The sequence below is a fragment of the Strix uralensis genome, chromosome 4 (assembly GCF_047716275.1).
Source record: "Strix uralensis isolate ZFMK-TIS-50842 chromosome 4, bStrUra1, whole genome shotgun sequence".
Taxonomy (NCBI): Eukaryota; Metazoa; Chordata; class Aves; order Strigiformes; family Strigidae; genus Strix; species Strix uralensis.
The window spans coordinates 120,626,292-120,652,274 of NC_133975.1; the positions used below are offsets into that span (position 1 = coordinate 120,626,292).

The window sequence follows — 25,983 nt, forward strand, 5'->3', positions numbered from 1 at the left end:
GCCCAGCCAGTCCCCAAGCAATGGCAGCCCCAGTCAAACTCCCCACCCCTCTATCCAGTTTTATTGCTGAGCATGATGTGACATGGTATGGGACATCCCTTTAGTCCGTTGAGGTCAGCTGTCCCAGCTGTGTCCCCTCCCAACTTCTTGTGCACCCCCAGCCTACTCGCTGGTGGGGTGAATGAGGAGCAGAAAAGGCCTTGAGGCTGTGTAAGCACTGCTCAGCAAGAACTAAAACATCCTTATGTTAGTAACACTGTTTGCACCACAAATCCAAAACATAGCTAGCCCCATACAAGGTACTATGAAGAAATGTAACACTATCCCAGCCAAAACCAGTACAATGCCTGGGAAACTTTCTGCATGAGTTCTCCATCCTCATTATCTATGTTTTTCACATTTATTTTAAAATTAAGTTGGCTCAAACAGATATTCAGAACCAATGTGTAGTGAGTATGGGTAATAGCTACTGACAATGTCTAATACCAGGCCAGTTAACAGCTATATGTGACATTTCCAACTGGTCCAGGAGCTCCATTTAAGCTCTGGCCTGGGCACCCAAACCTGGCCTGCTCTGTCAGAGTTGTATCTGTATCCAGCCCTGTTCCTTCCTTTCAGCATGACTTATTGACCAAACTTCCTAGATGGACCTCAGGCGTACATTGTAGCTAGTCTTGTCTCTGGCCTCGTTCTCCTGGGTGAACCTTAGACCTATGTTATAAGTAATCCTCTCTCGGGGCTTGTCTCCTGTAAGCTTGGACTTGCATTATAGGTAGTCTTGGCTCCATTCTTGCCCTTGGCCCTGTCTCCTGTTATTCCTGAGTGGACTTCTTGGCCAGACCCCTAATTTGTCACCTTGCCTTGTCTCAGACTGGTGACTATCACCCTCCTGACCCACTGGGACGGTACCCTTGGCAGAAAGGCTTTGCCTTTGCTGTAGCCACGCTCTGCTACCAGCTCTTTCTCTCTCATGGAGCAGCCCCACTCTTGCTGCCACCAACAGAAGAGTCATAAGCAAGGTGACTTCTGGTTTTGCCAATAAACTTCTGTGAGCCTAGTGAAGAGGAGGCTTAACAAGAGTTTTTACTACTTACCTGAAGGAAAGAGAATCCTGAATTTTTAACAAAAATTAAAAACCTCCTAACAAACATTTTCTATAGCGCTATAATTGCCTAAATAACTGATGCTATTCACTACATTCAAAATGAAATCTTACAAATTTTTTAAACTTAAGAGGTGAGAAAGAGAATAAAAATTTTTAAGAACAGACAAAACTTAAAGAAATCTGTATTTCAATGCAGTACTTCCACATAGTCACTGAAGTCTTAAGGCTGAGATTTAGATAGTATAATTAATCATATATGAGCATTTTTTTCATTTTTTACCCGTCCAAATTTTATAAAAATATAGAGTAATATTACAGCTAGAAGGTATCCAGTACTGATGCTACTACATGTGCATAGGATTAATTATGGTTCTCAATGTGCACTGCTGCTTCTGTGTTAAGCGATGCCATTTGTAACTATGTGGTCACACACAGGGCTGAAATATCATGTTGTTTACATGCATGAAGTTCTAAAATTTGACCTGTTACTCATTACCTCAAATGAGTCTGACTTATATACAGCTTTGAGTAAATTATTCTGTAACCTTTACAACACAGTAAATCGTGACAGCAGGGCATCCGACACTGATGGATATTAAAAGAATTGAGGAGAATTAAAGCCTTACCATTTAAGATTGAGAATAGCCCAAGATTTATTTAATGTAGTTCAGAGTAGGCAGAATAAATCCATGCTGTGGATGGAGAAGTGGAGAAGGTTTCTGAAAGATGTTTAAGCTTTTTGTGAAGTTGAATACGCTGGCTTTGCAGCTTTAATAGCTATGTTGCATAGAAGCAGTCTATTGCAGGCGCTGATGAAGTAGTTTATTCCCTCAATTAGGTCCTTCAGACATAATCTGGCAGTTTCACTATTCCTGACAGGAAAGTTACCTTAACTAGTAGTTTGGCCCGCACGAGCTTGGAAAAATTGTTTAAATTTCAACCCATCTATTCCAGCCTCTTTACTGCCAGTGGTGCTTCAGTTTTCAGTTCTCTCTTTACATCTGACACAGAGTGCCAGAAAACAGAAGAGATCTGCTACAGTCAATAAAGAAGTGTTTTGAGAAACAGCCTGCCAATGTTTGACAATTATGTATAATGATGACAATTCACTGGCTTCTGAAACTTTGTCCACAAGAGCAGTTGCAATGTTTCACTTGAGCCAAATTAACAGCTTGCTAGCAAAAGGTCTCATTGTCTCCTGTCCTCCTGCTCAGTTAGTTTTCTGCCATTTTAGCAAGTTGAACTGGCATACCACCCAATTAAACTAGAGAGAGTGCATGGAAAGCAGTAAGATCAAACTGGGGAGAAAAGATGTTATCCCTATCACAGTGACAGTGACCTGGTCAATAAACTCAGGCCAAAGCATGACTGCTCAAGTGCTGTAAAGGATTAAAACAAAACAAACAAACAAAAGAATATCCAATATGGCTGGAAAGTACTGTGCAAATATTCCCCTTTCATTGGCACGCTGGACACTTGGCCCAGTTTCAAGCTATTAAATATTATCCAGGTGTTTTACACAAGACTTGAAATTATTTGGTGATTTAACTTTTGCAAGTTTAGACAATTTAATCAATACAGTAAAAAAATGCAAATTGGTAGCTATGCTACATGCATTAGTTATTGCCTTTTTAATTACAGAGATAGCCTAATTAGTCTGAATCTGTTCTGGTTTTTGAAAACATCTAGTTTGCACAAAACATGTTCAGAAGTTAATGCAAATACTAATATAGTCATATTCACACTCATATTACATCACCTTATTTACATAGTTAACCCTACTCTGTAGCAGAATAATTAGGCCCACAGTGACGTACTACTGTAGTAAAAATAAGATTTCATCTCAGCAACACATGAAAATGTAAGTCGCTTGTCTTATTCTCATATTTTATGAAGACATAGAGCATACAGATGGAACTATTTTTCTTGTAAACCACCTCCACCCACTGATTTTTTCATATAATACAGCAGGCCTTGAAAAACACAATTGCTTTCTGTTACTGGTGAATAAGACTCTTTCCCCAGCAAGTGAGGTGAGGGGGAGTCAAGTTTTCACAAGAGTTTCTACATCTGTGGTCACAAAGAAAACCTCCTAAATGTTAACTGAGTCAGTGCCATCTTTTGAACCTGTATTCAGTCTGACTTACTGATTCAAGGTTTCCTAACTAACAGCAGAATAAGGACAGACAATTTTCGATGTTGCTATTCAGAAGTACTTGGGCAACAACGATACTGACAGAGTTTTTCCATTATTTGGAAAAACTGTGAGCACTAGCAAGCACAAAGGAGGCCAAGAGCCAATGAGAAACTCATTAAGCTGCTTAAACTGATCTAAATCTAGGCTGTTGAGGTCACATCCCGCCCCCACCACGTATTTCCACCCCCTTCCTTCAGCCAGTACTAGTGTTTACAGAAGCAGGTGGTGATGTGCCAGTTCAAGGCAAAAAAAAAAAAAAATCGCCAAACAACACATCACCTTGGGGGCAGAGTTTTCCACGTGATCAATTCTATGAACTGGTTTAAATGGCCACAGAATCAGTACCAGAATCAGTGCAGAGGAGGGAGATAGGAACACAACAGCTGGGAATTAAGAGTAGTTTAAGCTTCTATGAAACTGAAACCTAACAAGAACTGAAAGCTCTTGAGTTTATCCTCAGCTGTACAAACCCTTTCATACACTGATCAAACTCCACACTACAGATGGAGGTAGATTTCTTTCCCTTACTCTCTCTTATTTTGTTCAAAATCCATGTTGTTCTGTTGGTCAGAAGTCTCATTTATTAGTAGTAACTCATTTATGACTGGCTCTTCACAGAAGCACAGTAGTGATAACTGCACCTCATTTCTAAATCCTCAAACCAGAGAAAATTAGGGAAAGGATAAGAGACATAATTTGTTTTCTAGCACTTAAGAAGGAGGAAAGGGACTGAAACAAGAGGAAGCAGCTCTCCATAGTAGGTAGGCTTCTTTGCAGTGTCTGAAAAAGGGAAAGTTTCTTTGTCCTTTCACCACAGCAAAAGCAAAATGTTCAAATATAATGTTGCAAGCTGCTGTTAGGTATCATCACATCAGACACAAGTGGTTTATGAGAAATCCTGGTTCCTAAAAATGAGAGCACAGATGCTTGCTCACGCTGGCTTTGATACTCACAGGTTGGGTAAGGCAAGAGATCAATTTCACTTTTATGGTGGTATTTTTTTCTGTATATTTTTCTGTATTTAATACAATAATTCAGAATGCTAATACAATTAGTATTTAATAAGCACATCCAACCTAAATTTTAAATGCTTTATGTCTTGGCATTATTATGAGTATTAATATTTCCTGGGCTTCTTCCTTAGCTAACAGTAATTTGGAGCTTAATCCAGCCATGTGAGAAACAGAGTATGTAAATTTTCCAGATGAAGTAGGTGAACCTTTCTTCTTTTGCCCAAGCAGATTGTTCTGATTTTTATATTCTGGCTTTGAGAGATTGAAAAGAGACTTGTTTGGAAAAAAGTATCTCTGGTACAGGTGGGCATCACAAAACCAAACACATCTGCACCTAAAAACAAGTAAGGGATACTTTTATAAAATCAGACTGTAACTATGTGAAGCTCACCTTTTCTTTATCCATACACTGCACGCATATATTAAAGTCCTCAAACTGATGATGACCACACTGGATTTGTATGAGAGGGCCAGCATGCTTCAGATATGCCCTATATTTTATTTTTTGATTCCTTAAACATTTGCCGCTCTCCAGAGACAGGCTCCCGGACCCCACACAGCGGTCCCACCTCTCCCTACATCCACAACAGCGGAGCCCATACCCCTCACGCAAGCGCGGGCTCCGGTAGGCAACTCGGGCTTGGGGGTGCAGGGACCTCTCACATCCCACAGGGCGCCACCGGCTGAGGAAGAGCCCACCGGAGGCCCAGAGCGCTGAGGACACCTCAGTCCGCCCCACCGCTTCCCCTCAAATAGGCGGCGGGCGTTGGGCGCGGGGGCGGAACAGCTCAGCCTGCGGGGCCCACCCCGAGGCGTAGCCGGAGGCCCGGGGTCCGCCCCACAGCCCAGGGGGAACGGGGAGAGTCCCGGGGCCGGGGCCGCCACCGCTCGGGAGCACGACAGTAGGGCTGAGGGGCGGGAAACCGCCGCGAGCCCCGCCTACAAGGTGACGTAACGGAACGGCGGTCACGTGACGCGGGTAGCCAATGGGGAGGCAGCGGCCCGCTCTCCGCGGGCGGGGGGCGGAGGAGGAAGGGGGGAGGGCTGAGGCCGCCGCCGAGGACGGGGGGAGCGGCAGCGCCAGCGCCAGCGCGGGGCGGGCGCAGCGCGGAGCGGGGCCGCTGGGGGCTGCGCCTCTGCGGACCGCGGCGCGTGGGGCGGCCATGCCGAATAAAAACAAGAAGGAGAAAGTGAGTCGGTGGAGTCGTGGGGGGGGGAGCCCGCGCCCCGTGGGGAGGCTGTGGGGCGCAGGCCCCGCGGGGAGGAGGGGCCTGGGGCAGAACGCGGTGGGGGGCGGCAGCGGCGAGCGGAGCCTGACGCCGAGGTGGCTGGCGGGGCGCTCCCCGCCGCTGGGGAGAGGCGGGCGAGGGGTAGCCCCCTTCCCTCCCCGCTGTATGCTGGCCCCATTCCTTCCCCCGGGAGCCGGGGACTGGGGAGGGGGCAGCTCCCGGTGGGGCCTAGTCCGGGGGGGGGTCCTGGTATCGTCTCGCCGGGCCCCGGGGGTCCGCCCCGCCGAAGCGGGGGCGCGGAGCCCGCGGTGGGCGGGCGCGGAGTTGGGGGCAGCCGGAGGGAGGGAGGGAGGGAGGCCGTGGTTTTGGCGTGCGGGGGAGTGCTGGAGGGAGGGGATGGGAAACGTGTCCTCAGCCGTGCCTGGCGGAAGGGTGAGCTGGGAGGGGGTGTCTCTTCGGGGCCGGCCCGGGTGTGTTGGGGGAGCAGGAAGGGGTGTTTTTCATGGCGGCACGGCAGGGCTGGGGAGGGATCAGTCCTTGCCCGGGAAGGTCCCTGTCCCAGGAAGTTTCCCTGCTGCGTGGCTCTGGCTACAGTTGAAGTTGTGCTTGGGGGTTTCACCATAAGCACTCAAGGAGCACTAGTCGCCACTCGAAATATTTTCACCCCCTTTTCCTGACAGTGGGAGAGAATCTAGCTTTGGCCCCGCTTTGCATCGGTTTTCCATGGCACTCCTGGGAGTGATTTGTCTGGCAGCCACGAAGGGGTCTTGCACAAGTAATGGGCGCAGAAAACTTATAAATCCAACAGAAAGTTAACTGGATTGCACTTTATTTTATGTGATAAGCAATTAGCCATATGAGTGGAAGTCAGAAACAGTGAAATATACAGTCTGCCTCATCCAGCTGCTATCCGTCTAGACCTTTTCGGTTTGGTTGACTTCTTCTTGTTTTTAGCTTTTCAACATAGTTTTAAAATTAGATGTAGGGAGGTTGGATGTTGTGGTTTGTGGGGTTTTGTTTGTTTTAACTTTTTCCCAATAGCCTTGCCACCTTTGGTATTAAAAACATTCAAACTTTTCTTTACTTTTCTGAGAATAACAAATCTCAAAAATATGTTAAGTACAATGCTGGGAGGGAGAAATCTGACTTGTGGGCCTGCTTCTAATACTAGACTTTGTAGACCCTAGAACAGACAAAATAACGAGGTGTAAAATGCATACTGCACTGATACTAGTCTCAAAGCTAAACTAACTATAAATATTCCTGAAGCTAAAAACCGAAGATTGTAAGGGTAAATTCTTAGACATGGTTCAAATCACTTACATTCTTTGTCCCGGCCGGCTTGCCTACATGAAAGCTTATCTTGATATACTTTATGGGTGAATTTTGAGGCATAAATAAAATTCCAAAACCTTTCTGCAGATGAAAAATGTTTAAAGCAGCTTTGTAGAGACTGATAGTTCAGTATTAAGATTTTCCAATAAAACAGTATCATTTTTGTCCTGTCAATATTCTTAGTGTCAAAAACCCCCTAATTTCTTGACTTGAAAATCTATCTAGGTCTCTTTTCAAAGTAACTGAGACTGCAAACTTTTTTTTTTAAGGAACCTGCAAAATCAGTCAAGAGTGGAAAAAGTGGCAAAGATGGACAAGATAACCAAGAACATGAGGTAAATATTACTAAAATATGTATTTTTTTCACAGGCAAATGACTACTAAAGAGTGTTTTAGTTTTTCTAGATTGTTACAATTTTGACGTGACATGTGGCTTTGAGGGAAAGTGGCTGTGGAACTACTGCCCTGGTATTTGACAAAAAATGTTTTTAAGACTTAAGAGAAGATGCTTTTGAGGAAGTTAATTTTATTTAGAGTAAATAAATGCTTGCTTGCTACAGTCTTAAATATTCACTTATTTCCCTTTTGATTATGAGGTGTACATCTGTCTTATTTTCTAGACTTATCATGAGGTTTTGGGCTTGTCTTCTAGTTGCTGATTGCAGTTTTTATCATTCTCTGTAATTCCCAGAACTCTCTTCTCTCAAACTGTTGGCATGTCAGTTAAGTGTCAGTAGCCTGTTATATTGTCAGGAGACCTTAGGCTTAATTCAAGGCTGCCAGTTGTTTTATTGTGTGATTTCTTTTTATAGGTATACAATGGAGTGTTCAATTTTTGAACTGAATATTCTGTTGTTGATGCTGATTTTTTTTTTTCCTTTTTTCCTTTTGCATTGCTCTCTGTTTTGCCCACCAGCAAAGTGCAGTGACTTGAAAGGGGTCAATTAAGTCATTGTTCCCTCCCTTTCCCACATGAATCCAGAAACTCAGAATTAATAGATTTGCTTCATTTGAAAATCCACTGTTTAGGTGGATTCTGAAATTTCCTTTAATACCAGCCTGAATGTAAATGCTACACTGAAAAGCTTAGTATTCCAGCCTCTAAACTACATGTCTTGATACTGAAAGGTAATGTTTGAGAACAAAATACTCATCCAGCTTTACCATTTTTCCTTCCCTGAAATGACTGTTGGGGTAGGTAGGTGGGAATATTTACTGTACTCTTTCTGATGCACTTCAATGAGTTCTCATTTGTTTGTTGTGCAGAAAGCTGCATGCTACTGTCATAAATTAATAAGATCGTTAAAACTTGTAAACTACTTGTAAAAGTACTATTCTGGAGTGATTGCGTTTTGGTGGAGGGTACCTAGCTACTAGGAGGGATCTTACCTACTAGGAAAGCTCATAAGATGAAATAAGGAATGTATCAGTGTAGGTAATGGTGTAAGTAGATGTACTTTATTGTGGTATGTTCTGTCTTTACAGTATATTGCTGTGATGTTAAAAATGAGTATTACTTGTAATTTTAGTTCTTGTGCAATTGAAAGGCTGATCGTTATCAGCATCTTTGCTTAGTTTCTCAAGCTTCTGGATAACAAGCTGCTGAGACCAAAACTGATTTTCTTATTCCTTCATACTTCAGGATGGAGTGTAAAGCTTCTATAGTTAATCAGTGGAGAGCTTTAAACATTAACTGAAAGTGTGTATGCAGTTTTGTTTGTAATTTCTTTCTGTGTTTGCAGATCAAGCTTTTTTTAACTTAAAATATGAGAGAGATGAATCTCAGTAGGAGAATATGTTGTAGTGTTCATGTATTCTTCTTCTTCAGTTGTCCTTCCAGGTAGAATTCCCAAGGAAAAGTACAGTTTACTTATGTTATCTATGATGCTTAATCATATGAAAGGAGATGCAGAATGGGAAAGGGACTGGGAAAGTGACTGGCACATACAGTATGATTGCCATTCCCAGTGGGCATTATTTAGTCTCCATACAATTTTGAACACCTCAGTGCTTGACTCATTAATTTAATTAATAGAGTAATTGCACACAAATAGTAACGTAGACTTGCATTCTAATGTGGCTGGCTGTAATCGTGATGTATGTTAGCTGGTGCTTATATGAGCTATTTGTTAACCTAGTGAAGATTAGTAAATATAAAAATATTCTAGAACACACTGTTAATACACTTATAGGATTTTTTTTTTTCTTTGAAGAAGGTTGTCTTCATGTTTCCTTGTACGTGTGTTTTAACATGGCTTTTTAAAAATCCTCTTCTAGACTATGAGTAGATTTGGAAATATGCTGGTTCATTTAAATGTTTTTCTCAAAATGCATTTAATGCATATGCATTTAATGCAAATGAATTTAATGTAAATGGCAGACTGTAAAGACTAGAAGCTGCCTGCTATTCAAAGAACAGGGACAACACAAGCAGCAGCAGCCCACAAATACTTTATTTATAGACACTTTTATATCACTTAACTAAATTCATGATGCCTTGGACTTCTATAGATAAAAAAGTACAACAGATCCTAATATTTACAAAAATGAACAAGTGTTTTTCCTGTCTTGCAGTAAGGGAAATGAGATTTCAGTTGAGTGAAGCTGTACAGCAAGTTCAGAAAGGGATTGAAATGATTCCTCATATGCTGGGTCAGGATGCCCATGCTGGAAGGGGGTAAAAATTACTTAAGCTGATGCTTGTTTTGGTTTGAAAATTACAGCAGTAGCCCATAAGCATGTACAGAAATACTGAAAAGTAGCTGTAGTACACAGGTGACCTGCTGAAGCAAATTCCTGATCATTTAAAGCTCAAAGAATCCCATTGTTGTGTTTGAAAGCAAGGTCCATCTTGCCTATTTTCCTGTCTCCAGAATTCCCACCAAGCAGATGTTTAGGGGAAAGAATACAAGATGATGATTCTTGGACCTCTCTTACTTGCTGTGTGGTCAGCAGCTAATATTCAAGAAGAGAGATTCAGAAACAGGGTAGATGTACGGTCTTCCATCCTGGAATGCTTTTCTTTAAGACAGTAGTATGTAGCTTAGAAGGTTGCTTAGCTGAGGTGTTCTGTAAAATTGTTTTCATATTATTAGTGATTCAACTGACTTTTTTATATTGTCATCTTTGGATTATTTTTTTTCCCCCCAAGACCCAATTAATCTCCCCTAGGTGGGAGGACTTCCATTATTTTGATTGTCCTTCTCGCTTTCCCTGTTCTGTTGTCCTTTTTGTGACGGAGGTACCAGAAATGTGCAGCGTATATGAGGTGAGGGCACCTTGTCGTTCTGTACCCTAATGCAGTTATTCCGGTTTCCATTTGCACATAGTTGTTAACTTTTTGAACACTTAAGAAAAGAGCTAACGTGATTAAGCTCCCATCTAACTTTAGTTTGTAACCTGTTAATAAACATTAATGAATTAGACTAAATAGTTGCCAGAACAGTTGAATCTATTCCTTTAAGTATAACCTCTTACTTCAGTAATTAGTTCAGGATATTAAGTGTCTTCATGTCGTGCACAAAGACTGTGTGAACAGACACAATCTGTTGTGTATTGTTTTCCCTCTGTGTGGAAGTAGTGTCTCTACTCTTGTAAAGTACTTGGGGATTTGTTTAACAGTGTCTAAAACCTATGCTCAGAACAAAAATAACCAGAAAAAATGCATGTGTGTGTGTGGCAGTTGGTTATGCCAACACTTGGTAATTTGTGGACATATTCCCTGTGACCTAACTGCCTCTGCAGAAGTTACTTGACTCATGAATAAGCTTTGTTGTAGAGTTCTGTTTTGTAACAGGGGTGTGGAGGTCTCCTTTTGAGTTAAGGCAGTAGTTACTTATGGTCAGTCTAATTTCTTTAGAAAGAGGTGGTCGGGTAATAGCTAATGATTGTTGAGAAACTACCTTTTTCTATCTCTAGAGAAAACCTACCCTTCTGAAAAGTTAAGTACAGTACTTTAACAGTGGTTTTCAAATACAACCGCAAGGGAAGGAAGTTAAAATTTTAACCCTATATACTCTTATTTCTGTCTGCTTTGCCTTTGGGAAGGTATGTGCTAAAACTTGCACTTTTCACCAGTGGCTGAAATGATCTAGGAGCACTTGGACGATTCACTGTTGTGGTTTACCAGCAGGATGGAAGGGTCAGAAGTAGCTGGTAACCTTTCATAAAGGCAGTAGTAGGTGACTGGGAGTGATAGCATCTTCTAGGTCTAGCTGGACTGGTTTAAGAAGGCATGAAGCTTCTAAATTTACAATTGTATTCATTTTGAATCTAGGTGCCAAGTAGACTGTAGAAGGGAAAGACTACTTTGGTTAAGAAAGTATTGGCTTGGTGACTTTCAACAAACAAGAACAGAAATTACAACTCTTTCTTTGATTTCTTCTGCCATCCAGAACAGCAAGCGGAAGACTAAGGTGGTTTGAGGAGTGTGTGTGTATCATCTCACTGTTTCCATGTGCTGCCCTGGTTGGTTCTTTCTACTTTAAAGGTGGTTTTTTTGAATACAGACAGATCAACCTGTAATAAAATACAAACTACATTGGCCAGTTTTTTTGCTGTGCAAGAAATTGCTTGATTTATTGACAGCATGTGCTCCTAATGTTGGACTATAATCACTGTTGAAATAAATTTTTTTAAAAAATGTAAAAAAGTTTTAAGTACTGATCCATGCTTCTGTCCTGCCACTATCTCACAGCCATCGCTTTTCAGTAGGTTTATTAAACACTGCCAATAGCTTCCAGAGGTTTTTCTTCCCTGCTTTATGAAGCCTGTTTTATTTAAAAGTTGATTTCTTAAGCTATTCAACATAGTGGTAATATTTTTAGAGAATGGTAATGAAATTACAGAAAACTCTCTTTAATGGGCTGTCTTTAAAATACTGCAGCAGAAGTGAGGATTTCCATCTCTCTGAAGGAACCTTGGGAGTTGACTATCCAGTTTTCTGTGATCACCTTTCCTATGTTAGCCAGCACACAGTGGGGAAAGACTATCAGTATTTTCATTACTTCTTTTACTGATTTCTGATTACATGTGCACATATGATTGCCACTTTCCTTAAAAATAATAAATTAAGAAAGGGATAAGGAGTAGGAGTGCCATTGATGGTTTTATGTGGGTTTCCTAGCAGAGATCATTTGTAGAAGTATCCTAATGTTAAAAGGAAAACTAGGAATAGACAAAAGCGATAAATCCAGCATTTTTTGTGTTAACAGATTCCTGTGATCAGTAGCAGCAAGTTATTTAGAAAGTTCACTCCATATTTTCTATATACTGGTGCTTATTTTTCTCATGTTTCCTGTCTGTGATTTTCATTGCAATGCTAAATGCTGTACCAGTTGTTAGTAACCCTGAGAAACAAACATACCTGATCTGATCTTCAAGATGGCGTATGGAGACTGTTACACAGTGTCAAGCTTGTGCCTAGATTTTTCTACTTCAGAATTTTAAAAGTTATGCTTGAAAGTCTTAGCATAAGTAAGTACTTATTGGGCAACTCATAAGGGACTACAGCAGAGGAGCTTGAGGTTTGGGGGTCAGGGAGGGGAGAATAACTTTCCAAAAGTTCTGGGGTGGTTTTTGCCCTCTTGTTCACATGTATTAGGACTAGGACTGCTCCTAAATGATTTCTGAAGATATCTTCTTGGCACAGAACATTCTTTCAATCATCTGAGATAATCCTGTTTTAATTGTTTAGTATGCTAATTTGTACTTACATGTGATTCGGTGTATATATATTTATTGTCACTTGTATAAAGCAGCTGTCATTTAAGATCTTTTCCATTATTACTGTTAGATGGGCAATCTCTGTCGCTTAGTGGAACGGCATGTTTGGATACATTGAGTTCAGCATCTTGAGGTATAAGATTCTTCTGTATTTGTTGTCCTTCATAGAAGCAGATGTCTTTTACAGAGAGATATATTTAGCGTACATCGGATTTATCTCTTTTAATGAATGCCTGAAGTTAAGTATTTATTTATAACATAAAACAGTGTTTTAAGGGTTTTGGTAGTACTCCCTACCATACTGTCAGTTTGATGCCAGTTATATAGCTGTCTAGATCAGGAATGGTTGATAACCTGTAATAAAAGTATTCCCAAACCCCCAAGTTATACCCCAATAAGCTATGTTTGTCTGGTGTATATAGCACATAACAAACCTAGCTGTTCCTTCAGTATGTATTTGGTAATATGTCCCAGCTGGACTGACAGGTGGAATAGTCAGTGTTTTCATGAGTCAGTCCCATGCAGTAGATAAAATTGATTTGGAAATTGGTTGTCTTTCATTTGGAAGAAGAGAGATGCTCATATTATGAAATAAATTTGAGATTTTGAATGACTAGTCCTCAAGTTTGAAATGTAGAAGTGCTGTAAATGGATAGGGCTAGACCTTCTGTTTTCTGAAGCTTTCTAGGGCTGTTGGTTTGGGATTTTATTTCTAACATTAGCAAAACAGGACTTTAAACAAAAACTGCATACAAAATCAGGATGGATTTTTCTCTTGTATCAGCTATGTAAATAAAGTCTGTTGGCTTTGGCAGTTTTTTGTGTCTTTAAACTGGTGTGCCAACTTCTTTTAAAAAAATTAATTTCCAAACTAATTTTTGTTCATGGCTTGCAGTTCTGATTTTCTTTCCTAGAGATATTTCTTTTAATGGGTTGATATAATCATTGAAAAATACTTAAGTGTAGCCAGTAAATACACCCTTAGTACTAAATGAGGTGCTATTTGCTGACTAGAAAGATGCACTGTGTGTTACTCTTAAAGTAGCTATGCAATTTTTTCTTTCTCTTCAACTTTGTAATTTCCTATTTCCAGTTTTTATTGACATCTTGTCTTTTTGTTTTTGGGAATTGGAATTTCCTTCTGCATCCAAAGCAAATATACCTTAATAGTGGATAGTGAAGGAGGTTACCTTAACAGTGCTTGTTATGTAGCTTTTTAATATTATGCTTTTAAAACTAATGGAATTGATTAAAGAAGTGTACCAAACACTGCTGCATACAGGTATTTTGTTACCTAAAAGGAGATGCTTCTGAAAACAGGATCCTGTGCCCTTCTAGTTCTTACACAAGGCTAACAACTACTTGTGTAACACATGATGTGTGAGGTCTTTGGTTTGTGGTTTCTTTCAGTGCTTGCTATCCTGTGCTTCCTAATCATGCTTTTAAACTCTCTGAATCCTTCCTGAATGGAAACACAGCAATGAAGGCAAAGGCTGTTCTAATCAGAAGGAGCAAGGTGGCCTTCAAAAATGGGTATCAGCAGTTTGTAAACTGAAAACACATTTTTCACCCTTTGTTTCAAATGTTTTTTCTTAAGTTTTTTCATAAGACTTAAGGCCTACCACTCATTAAACTTTGAGAGGATTCAGGTGTTCATTAATGCATATGTGTAATACAGAATTATTAATATAGCTATCCCATAGAGAATACAAATAGTAAGAAAAACCAGGTAGCTGTTGAATCCACCCATATGTTCACAGACTTTACAAACATCGGATCTTGTTTATTTTTCCCTCAATTTCATTTGAAGCCAGAATAAATTTTTAATTGTACAGGTGGGATGGTAGGCTTTGGTTTTTTGTTTGTGTGTTTACCCCTGCATGCCCCCCTCTGCCTGCCCCCCCCCCCCCCTGCTTTGGGGGCCAATTAAAAAAATTCTATGAAAAAAATCCTGCCCCATTCCTGAATATATACTTAAATACTTAAGATGACTGACAGATATTATCATTTGTTACACCTTTGTAGTGATTATAATTTAATATGCTTCCTCATCACTGCTCAGTTTATCAGTCTGAAGTACTGAAAAGTAAACTTTTCTAGTGACATTTAAAATAAAAGCATGATGAGAGCCAAAGATGAAATGATTTTGTGTAACAGTTCTTTGAGGTGGTCAAGGTTGTTATTAATATACTACTAAAATGCCCAGGATCCTTGTCATGGACTGTAACTCTCTTTATATAGCATTTAATACAAATACCAAATTGGTGGGCAGGGGGCAAAGCAAAAAAGATTTCAATATGAGTATGTGAAGTGAGAAACTATTATGAATGGATCAGGGAGCACAAGAATACAGACATCATGGGTAAAGCCACATCTACAGTAGCCTTAGCTCATCAGTAGCTTTATATAATTAAAATTTACAGTGGAGTATACGAGTTGGGGCTTAAAGCAAATGGGATGAGTTTGTGTGTATCTTCAAGTGTCGGAACCTTACATATATGTGTGTGTACGTGTGTGTATATATGTATATAAAAAGAAGCACAAAGGTAGTTTTGTTGGGTTTTTTGGAAAGTAAAAGGGTGGTTCAGGCTGATCAAAGAGAAGTTACAAATGAAAATCAAGAACTAAAGTAATTTAAGCCAGGCGATCGTTTATTCAGATTCTTCATCTCTGTATTTATATAAAGTTTTGAAATAATACTTAGGACTTTATCTGGTTTTAATCATATTTAATTAGCTAACTGGTGGTTGCAGCTAACGAATTTTACTTTTCTGGGGGCATTTGTTTCTTTGAAGTTTTATTACAGAAGATGCATTAAGAAACAAATGTTGCTCTGATGCCTTTGTTCATGAAGTACCAGTTGCTCACTGGTGGTGGTTCAGCAAGCACAGAACAGCATGAATCAGCTTACAGTCTGAGCCTGGGGACCCTATCATCTTTGCCGATAGTCTACAACCTCAGGCTGCAGATATGATCTCTGACTGAAAGGAATCAAATGTCAATTTGTTCCTGGAGTAAACTAGTTAAAACAAAATTAAGTTTACAAGGAGCAAGTGGAAACCAAGCTTTATGCTACTAATACTTAACTATGAATGTAAAAATTACAGTGCAAGAATGTCAAGGATGCAGTACATTGAGACTTCTTTGGCAATTGTCAGGATTGGTTTGATGTGTTGCAAGTCAAGTGTGTTGCACAAAGCCGTGGTGATAGAGTTCTTCAGAAGATAAAATTTGAGCTCTGTGTGTAAGCAGCTAACAGGAAATACAAGCAATGCTTTGTGTCGAGAAAAATAAACACTAGCAAGAAAAGCGGAAGAGCTTCAGCAAGTTGTAGATCAGTCTTCTAAAATAGTCTGTGACTGTAAAACTTGACGTGGGCACCCCTCTGCAGCGAAGAGAGCCAGATGACCTTCACTGCTTATAAGCCACTTCCCAGTCACTGATGCAATTCAACAAACTTCATGTTGTCTCTGACAAAACACTAATGGAACTCCATAGTTAGACATGAAGGATAGCCAGCAGTAGCATTGCTATATGTAAATGCAAAACCACACTTGCTAAACAAGTACTACAATGTAAATCAGTGAGTGCCATTTAGTGTGCTAAAATATATAAACTTTGTTGTTGAAAAGTTAATCTTTTTGTTTCTTGTTATAATAACGTGGATCCTCAAAGCTTTAGGATGCTGCTCTTGCTATCTTACCAAATAAAAACATAGTAAGTTACACTGGCTAGTCCAGTGGTAGTTTCAGCATATCTCAACCACTGAGACAATCTTTAATGATATTAATATACTTACTAGAAAGGCAGCTGCAAATATCATTCTACCAGGCCAATCCAGGTATCATTTTGTTGAGGAAAAACAACAGAAATCTAAATTGTAGTCTCTGTGAAACCAACCAAAGTCGTCAGCACCATAAGCTGCATCTCCAGAGGCTCCTCCATAAGTTGTCTGTCCAGACAATCTTGTGGTGGTGAAACTAGTCAACAGTAATGGCATAGTAGCAAGAATCTTCAACAAAGCGAAAACCTCAGAACCATTTACCATCCAAAATGGTACCCAGCAAGCATGTTTTTTCCCTGCTGTTTTTAACTGCGTTGTTTATGGATCGGTGCCCCTTTTTGTGTATCCATATGATTAAGAATTCATATCAAGCTTTGTATAGTTTGCACTGAGTCTCTGTAGATTGAAAATACTGATGTTAAAAATCGTAGCTAGTTGCTTCATAATAAACTCCTTACCAGTTATTGGGCACTGCTTGCATGAACTAGAATTACTGTAGACTGGATAGCTCTGTCAGGCCATATCTTTAATACCATAATAACTAGAGGTTATTCTGATGTCCTGTTGGATGGCATGTTGAACTGTGGGTGTTAACAACACAGCATTGAAATCAGCTGACAAATATTGTTCTCCTGGTAGTGTGCTGTCTTGAGCAACTTGCTTTGGTCCCAACTGCTAATCTAACACCACCAGCCCACCTCCTGTAGGTATGCTTTGGATATATTTACCAGGTTGATGGCTACTGGGCCATATGCCAGATATGATCTGTCCCTGTTCCCACCCCCAAAACAGTAAATGAACATCTGTAAAGGAGAGAGCTCAGTGGCAGAGCTCAAGATTCCTGGAGCATTCAGAGATTTTCACACTACTTTGAAGTTACTGCAGAGGGGAAGAAACTGCATGGAAGGCTCTTAACTACTCTCCACCCATTTTGACTCCTTGATCTTTGATTTCAGTTCTCATCTCAAGAGATCAAATTAAGTTCAATTTCTCAGCCTAATTACATTGATTATGTATTAGGCTTCAACCTCTTAGCCAAATTATTTTGATTACATACTGGGCCCTTGTACAGTTTTGAAAAGGAAGTTGTAAATGTCCCTTTCATGTTTTTTCATGCTCCTTGTTTAGTTTCAGTAAATTGTATTTCAGTTTCATTGTAAGTATATTTTTAGATATAATCCAGAATGCTTTCACAGCCCATTCCGAGGCTGCCTTGGCAAGAAATGAGCTCTTCTGGGTGCTGTAGATCAGACCTCTATTTATCTTAATGAAAAAGAAGTCCATGGAGGCTACTTACTATACCAAAAGGAAAAGAAGGATGGGATTAATTCTGCATTAATAGAAGCATTCTCCCTCTGTTCTCAGGTTCAGACTAATGATTCTCATTAAAGGTGTTGTGTACTTTTTGCTCTGTGTACCTGTGTTTCACAGGGAGTCTTAATCGTGTTAATTGGTACAAGGTTCACCTACCCCGGTTTTGTAGTCTGGACTTCTTATCAAGGTTCTTGCTGGTATGTGGCTTGCTGCTGCCATCCTGGGATGGTGTACACACTGATACAAACTTGAATTCAGAGCTATACTCATTAGAGGGAAGAAATTTGCAGATTGGTGTTAGACTGATATGTGTCAAGACACAGCATATAGGGTGCTGCCTAGCGCTGTGTTTTCTTCAGGAAGAGAGAGGGAATCTCTCTTGCCTTGTGCATAAGAGGTGATCTGATTTTTGTCACTAGTAATCCATCCAGATTTTTTAATCTTGAATGACAGATGTATCCAGGTGATTTTATTGTCATCTTCAAATCCTCACCCTGCTCTGACTGGTTTATTTGAGAAAGCAGTATGAAAGCTCGCTACATCGTTACAGAGTTGACTCCACTCTAGGCTTGGCTTGGCTAGACTCTTGATTTTGTAGAGCAGGAGGCTTTGTGTGCTTTGTTCTAATTCAGTTATTAGCGAGTGTGCTTTGAAAGGTAAGGTCAGACAGAGTTCTTCTGATTGCCCATGTTTGAGCAAGGTAGCTTGAATACCATTTTTTGGGGGGACTGTGAGAAAGGGTCTTCTGAAAGACTTGTAGACATAAGTGGGATGCAGGGTGGACCCTTCTTCCAGATCCCAGTATTCTCTCTCTTATGTCTTAGATGGCTGGCCAAAAGTAAAAGTTGCCATGTGGGCTGTTTGACCGTTAGTTTAATTTAAAAAGAAAAATTGGCCGTAACTGTAGATGTGCTTGGCCTACTCGTATCTTTCTTTCCTTTGTCAAGAACTTAGTGTTGTGCTCTGATCTATCTGTACTTGCCTGTGTATGAATCGGGGGGATGAAGGATCCAACTTTGCTCAAAACAGTGATGTTAAGGAATGTACTACATCCTTCTTTGATGCAGGAGGACTCAAGGGAAGAAGAGGTACAAGGACTATCTATCTTGAACTGTCGTGACTGGCAAGAAGCCTCCTCTCCTCCCTGCCTTTCACTCTCTTGAATTAATTTTAAGCTTATTCAAGGGCACTGAGAACATAAACTCTATTTTTTTAATTGTTAAAAGCAGAAGTTAAAAGTCAGAATCACACTGTTCCTCGTTGTCTTAATGTTCATAAAAGTATGTAAAGCTCTAGCTTTTAAAAACTAAATTCATCAGAAAACCTGAGGGCTGTGTTTTAATTATGATCTGAAAAAAACACATTCTCAATCTGACATTTTTTCAGAGGAATTTGTACACATTTTTAGGAGGTTATCAGCACTTTTGGAATTGAACATGTCTGAGTATGTAAACATTTCAGGAGGAAGCTGTTCACCAGAACAAGGGTAAGAATAGGTATTTCCCATTCTAGTCACAGGAAGAGAATTGTTTAAAATATATCTGTATTTTGACAGTTACAGTGTTGGATAAGGTGAATTGTTCACTGATGTAGCAGAATGTCCATCAGTCATTCTCAGGAATTGCAGTTTCTGAAGTAGTTTGGTTTGTTACTGGGAGGAGGAAGCTGAGCTTGGCTCTTTTATCTGAACTGATGAGCACTGTACCTTCATAAAAAGTTAAGTATGTTACCTTGAAATCTTTCGCAAATGAAGGCATAGAATTAATAGTCTGAATTTCTTTTAGTTTTAGAGGAGTGGTTAAAATCTATGAGCTGTGTGGCTTAAGTTGACTTAACTCACTTTCTCCAGGTACCTTTCCATCCAAGGGCTGGTTGTCTGCCAGCTCTGGAGGCTGGTTCTCTTGTGGTAGCACCATAGTGCCACTTGCAGAGGTCACTGGGTAAAGCTGTGTAGTGCAGTATTCAAATAATAATGAACTGGAAACTGTTTTGGCAGCTTTCTGGTAAGTGCTGCCTGAATGACTGGAGCATGGCTGGAAGGCAGGAATGATCATGGTTGATAGTAGAAAGGAGGAGGAAATCTATTGGATAAATTGGCCAGCAATTCAGGGCTAGAAGTACACTGGAGTCATCACTGCTAGATAGGAAGTTGCCCTAGCAACAAAAAAAGCTTTCTTTCAACATTTCTAATTAGAAATGTTGCCCATCGTCTTAAATAACCACTTTTGGCTAATTTTAGAATTTATCTGCAATTTAGAATACTTGGTTCCCTGAGGTGTGTGTTACCTTAGGATACCATAGTGTGTGCATGTGTGCAGGCGCATGCGAGCACTTGTTAATTTGAACTTGAGAATTTGTTTGGGAATAGAGGAAACAGGAAAGTGGCTTTCCCTGTTCTAAGTAATGAACAAAAAACAGGTGGCAGTGGAAGATAGCCAGTTCAGAAAAACACCATTAGGCTCAAGCACAATATTGAAAGTACGGAATCCTGTTCAGTAATAGTGTTTATAATGCATCTTAATTATTTTTTATTGTTTAATACATGGTAAGTCATTGCTTCCTAATTCTTAGTGCTGCTTTTCTTTCTGCTTAGTCTATTCATATTTCTATTTGGAATATTTTGGGGGTTTTTTTAACTTAATGGATAGAATTTACCTTGCTGATGCCTTGTATTTCAGCAAAAAGATTTTTAAGCGTTTAGTGTTTGGGATTAAAAAGTGAAATAATCTGGAAAAAATGCAATGTAACAGGTATTACTTGTACATAAATGCTTTTAACTTGCCAGTGTATGCCATTTTTACTGAAACAAGTTCAAGAGTATTTTTGGTAACTTAAGACTTCCAATGTTCAGTAGATTGTCTCCCCTTATTTGTGCTATAAGGGTTTTGCTATTATAATACTAAATTTGCAAAATGATCATCTTGTGTGTTTAATGCAAACTAAATGTTGTTTTCAGTCATATCTTTGATACATTAAGTATTGTGTGTATAATATAACACAATTGTTAATATATTCTTGAAGCATGTACATTTCTACCCCAGTTAATTTGAATAAAATTACTGTCTTAGAGACTAAAGGTAGATAAATTTATGTATGGTAACATTTCTATGTGTGCTGAATGTGTACACTCCCAGACCATGTGGAAATTGTTGATGAATAAGCTATTCTGGAAATCCTTTTTAGAACATGAAGAAAAGTGGTTTCTGTTGTTCTAGCCATATCCCTGTGAAAATGCCATTGATGTTATTTCATGCAGGAATCAAAACACTGCTTTCATATCTACTATACTTAAAGCTCTAATTAAATCCATTCAGACTGCCAAAGTAGCAGCATTACAACTTGATTTCCATCCTGAATCCCATTCCGTTCTGATTTTTTTTTCCTATTTCTTATCATGTGGGCACTTGCTGGAAAGGATAATATGGTCTTTTCAGTAAGAGAAAAGTGCCAAGGTATATTTTCAGATGTGTGTGCTTCAGTGTAAAATAGTTTGCAAATTTGAAAGGCTTCTACAGCAAATTAAGGTCCTGTAAAATGAATTACAGTACTTGCTGTAAGATTTCCTGCTCAGCTGTTTTTATATTTTTAGTGTAGGTCACTCCTAGATGTTTTATCATCCTTGTAAAGAACATCATGAAATTATTCATATTTAAAAAGTTAACTATTGCCTACTTTAAACTTGCTTTTCCTACTTCAAAAAAGGAATGAGAAAGGCAGCATCGCAAGTTCTAACAGGCTTTTGTTAATGATGCATTTTATTCAGCTTGAGAGAGCAATGTCAAGTATAGTCTGGGAAATAACAGCAAACTAGAAACCTATAGGTGGGAACTATTTTTCTGGTTTTATGTTACAAACTTCATACAGAGATATAGTGATAATCTGATAAGTATTATTAACAGTAAAAGCAACTTGCCCAGAGTAGGCAGTAAACTGCTACAAATCTTCATGTAAGTTTTAGAAGCTGCTGGAGCTACTACAATAAGACTCCTTATATCAGAGCCTGAATGCCCTAGCCAAGCTTAGGACTCTACCAGCGAGGCAAGGTACAAATGGGCAGTGAGAGGTCCACCTGCTGTAAATAGGCAATGTCTTGTGATCCCTTTGAAGTTGGACAGCCAAATACCTTGGAGACCTGAACTTCTCAGGGAAGAGGTGAGAGTAGCTGAGGAACTACACTATTTGAAAATGTCTTTTCAGCTGGCTGGTAACTTCAAGTAAATGGGCTAGTGCATGTAACAAGATGATCCATTCCCATCTGTATGAGGGCTCTGGTACAGAAATGAACACTGAAAAGATGGAACAGAAGAATGGATAGCTATACATTCAGAGGATGATGAATAGAGCAATTTGATTAAAAGCTTATTTTGCTTCATTTATTTCTGAAGCAGAAATAGTTTTGTAGAAGATTTTCTAAGTTCAACTGCAGTTAACTGTTTTCATTTCTCTTTAAACAGGTGTCAAACAAAAAATCAAACAGCACTCCTCCCCCAGCACAACTATCTAAAATCAAAGTACCAGCACCCCAGACAGTACTGAAGAAGGAAAAGCGGCAGAGTTCTTCAAGGTTTAATGTTAGCAATAACAGGGAGCTTCAAAAACTGCCAGCTTTAAAAGGTATGTCTTTCTAAATTAGAATGACTTGTGGGGGATCGTGGGCATGAGACAGAGAAGCATCTCAACTATCATACTTCATGTATCTGGACAGCTTATATATCAAGTATACACACGTGCAAACTTGCACATACTTAGATGCTCAAACACACTGGGGTTTGTTGGGTTTTTTTCAGTCCTTATGTGAGGACTTCCAGTGTGGTGCCTTCTTGGCAATCAGTATAGGAAATATCCAAGTTTCTTCGAGCCAGAAATGTCTATGTGAAAGTATATTCACTCATCTCATATAGAAGCAGAATATTTGGGTGCTCCATGCAAAATATTAGTCATCTGTCCTCAGTGCATCATGCTCAAACCCTACTTTGTACTAAAATATCTCTTGGCATTGTGAGAAGACCTGGTCTATTGCTACTTACTGGTCTGGTTTTCCTGAGCATGGGTCAAGTGGAGTTGTCTTTTTAGTGAAGATGAATTTTTCCTTTGTCAGTTTTAAGGCTTTGTGATCTTTTAGAATTATATTTACTGTTATCTGTGATAAAAAGATGATGATGATTGATGTGTGTTCTCTTACTAACACAGCTTTTATCTTGATTTTAGCTACTGTCTGTTGTGTAGATACATGTTTGCATAGTGTGCTTATGGTAGATTGTAGTAGTGTTAGGTTGTAATTTTCCAGGTGTGGTCAGATGTACTGATCTATTGCTTTTGAGCAACTGATTTGCTCTGAAGGTTTATTTCTTTTAAAAAAAGGCAAGCTGTTTTGAAGTATGACACATACTGCTTTCTAGTGTTCAGAATTGGCAGTGAAACCGTAATAGGTTGCTGAAATGTTTAGTACTGTTGTAGGCAATGTGAAAATGTTGAGGAATAAAACTTTTTTCCTCCAGTCATTGTTTTCTTGATATAATGTGTTAGTGTTTCTTGAAAATAAGAAACTCAGCTTCTCAGCCCCTCTGAATGATAGTGCTTTTCATATAGATCAAATTAGACTGCAACATTCTTCCCTTCACACAGATACTGTTTTTACAAAAAGAATTGTGTTGTCCATCGTGTTAGTATAGCAGTCTATGTACAACTTGCAGTTCAAGATTTTTCAAGACTTGACTTCTGTTTAATTAGTGAATTTCAACCTATTTTATTAAATTTATAAATAAGACTATTTAGCATCACTGATTATGAATAATATGTCCTATCTTTTAAACTGACATAGTAGGTTCATAGTAGGGGGAAGTTTTTTAAAAAAAAAAAGTAAGTCTTAAAAACGGTGTAAGGTATGTTCTGTGAGTGTTCTAGCATTTTTGCCACAGCATACTTAGACGTGAAGAAATAGTAGAAGTATTGTTGTGCATATGCATTATATTTGCATTTAAGTCTGCAATCACTCCCCCCACTCTCAAGTGAAACAAAAGAAAAGATTTTGAGCTTATCTCTGGTGGATGTGTGATGCTGTTAGTGTGTCCCCAGGCTGTCGAGGGACAAACTTTGTTACGAAACATTGGTGAATTGCTGATCTAGTGATGGGTACTAATTACTACCTTTACTAATAAAGCCGTGTCCAGTCTCATGGATCATAGCAGGTGTCTGTATAGTTGCTGTGCTCACTGCATGTGCTCACTCACTCACGACTTAATTCCCACCTGTTAGGGTTGCTGAGAACGCTGTTGGGCAGTTAGCCCGTTCTCCTAATGTGTGACTTGATGTGCGTTCAGTGGGTCAAGTGAAGCTGGAAAACTCTTTTCTGGACAGCTTTAGGTGTGGTGTTTAATGTGTGTTTCTGGGCAGGAGTTAAGGTGGACTGACAGGCTGTAATTTAAAGGACTGAGATGATTAAGGCGGGTTTGACTTCTATGAAACGCTGCGGAGAACCTAGTGTTCCTTCAGGTTAGGTGTGCTTAACCAGCTTTCAGACCGCAGTTACTCGTAATGGGTAGCTGTATTTCTGTGGTTGTAGTACCTAGGAAACCTTTCTTCTATCTGCAGTAGACCAAGAGATGTGTATTCTCTTCACGAATGTTGGGTTGACTACTGGGTCATGTACTTTACGTGACATTATATTTTAAGCACAACATACAGAATGGAGTTGTCTTTGCATACTTCAAGGTCTGTATTAGATCTGTGGAGCTTGTAAGCTCTACATGGGCTGCGGTATTGCTGAGGTAACCACCTTTCTTCTGTGCCATACAGCTGGAGTTGAGGTCAGCGGATTGCTTGAAACAGTGGGAAGGTAAAGGAGGAGCTGCCAGAGTGCGTTTTCATTAAGTTTTCTTATTTAGGAAATACTTTCTGGTCTTCAGGTATTCTCTGAACTTTCTCTTGGGCGTTGCACGAAAGTGCTGATGATAGGCTTCCGGAAATACCAGCCTATTTGCCCTGGCGACTGCTATTAGTGTGGTATGATTTATATTCATTGGAGCAGCATGCTATTAACATTGTACATCCTCAGTTTATTCAGGAAATGGAGAAGCAGGATAGCTCAGATAATGCAAAAAGAAAAGCAAATAAATTATGAGTTAAGAGGCTCTAAGAATAGAGATGAACATAGAAAAGTGTCTGATGCAATTGGTTTGTGGAGCATCAAGATTTATATATTAGCAAAGCTGCAAGCCAGTGAAGCTCCCTGCAGCGCAGTGCAATGCAACCTGATTTAGTAGGGGTAGAATAGGTAGCTTGCCTGTTTACAGATAACCCAGAAGTATCTCTGGAGAAGTGTCTTCAGAACTGTGTCAAACATCTTGAAAAGATCTTGCCTATTTTCACCAAAAAAAGAAAAATTCTGTACCAGCAAACTTGTGTTAATTTCTGCTTATCTGGTTCTCTTCGTTAGCTAGCATTTGTAGTACAGGTACTTTAGTTACAGAAAATTGATTTTTGTTTTTAGTTGTTTATTGGGAGAAAATTACTTATTCACCTTAAAGGTGTTTTGGTTTATTCCCATGTGAAAACTTCCAGATTAATGCTTTGGTTATATCAAATACAAATGGTGAAGGGTATTTCAGCCTTCAGAAACTTGCCAGTTTCTTCATTTTTGCTTTCTTAGGAACACAGTTTGTAACTGAAGAAATATTGCAATTGTTTACAGATTTAAGAACTGTTCTGTTTGAGATAAACAGCATAAGGGTTTGATACAAATATTTAATAAATATATTAAAGTACCATATCCGAGTTTGTGTGGACCTGACCACTGATACACTGAAGTAGTTTGTGTTCTTTGCAACTGCCCACTTCAGCTTTATGCAAGAAACTTGCATTTGTTGTTACCTTGCGGATATGTTTTTCATGGTTAATTAGCAAATAATTTCCATGTCTGTGATTTAGTTTGTTGTGTGCTGGCATTTATTTCTGGTGGTGTTGATGGGTCGTCTTCACTTTAGTTCTTGATTGTAGGTTACCTCTGAACTACTAGCACCCAAATACATTATATACTGGAAAAAGCTCTAGAGCTCGAATATGTGCTGTGTATGTGCTACTCATCTAGCTGTGTTCGTTCAGTTCTGAGAGGAAACTTTTGAGAGTGTCACAGTATGTTATGAATTGCATGCTAGTTGCTTGTGAGGTTGACAGCTGCATTTTCACTTCAACTCTCGTGGAGTTAATATCCAAAGACCACAGATCAAGTATCTAAAATTAAAAAAAAAAAAAAAAAAAAAGGCCTGGGTTTAATGCTGAGGGAA

General features: G+C 39.4%; 1 protein-coding gene across 3 annotated transcripts in view; it reads left to right on the top strand.

Annotated features, from left to right (window-relative positions):
* Positions 1-5,382: 5,382 nt before the first annotated feature.
* The window catches only part of PPP2R5C (protein phosphatase 2 regulatory subunit B'gamma), an 85,344-nt gene continuing 64,743 nt past the window's right edge, over positions 5,383-25,983 (top strand). For 2 of the 3 annotated variants that reach the window (XM_074868791.1, XM_074868792.1), the window contains exons 1-3: positions 5,383-5,505; positions 7,149-7,214; positions 22,156-22,315. In XM_074868791.1, coding sequence (XP_074724892.1) covers positions 5,479-5,505; positions 7,149-7,214; positions 22,156-22,315 — 253 coding nt within the window. In that variant the 5' untranslated portion in view covers positions 5,383-5,478. Of the gene's footprint in view, positions 5,506-7,148; positions 7,215-22,155; positions 22,316-25,983 lie in introns of those variants that run through there. The other variant, XM_074868794.1, reaches the window with a different exon arrangement.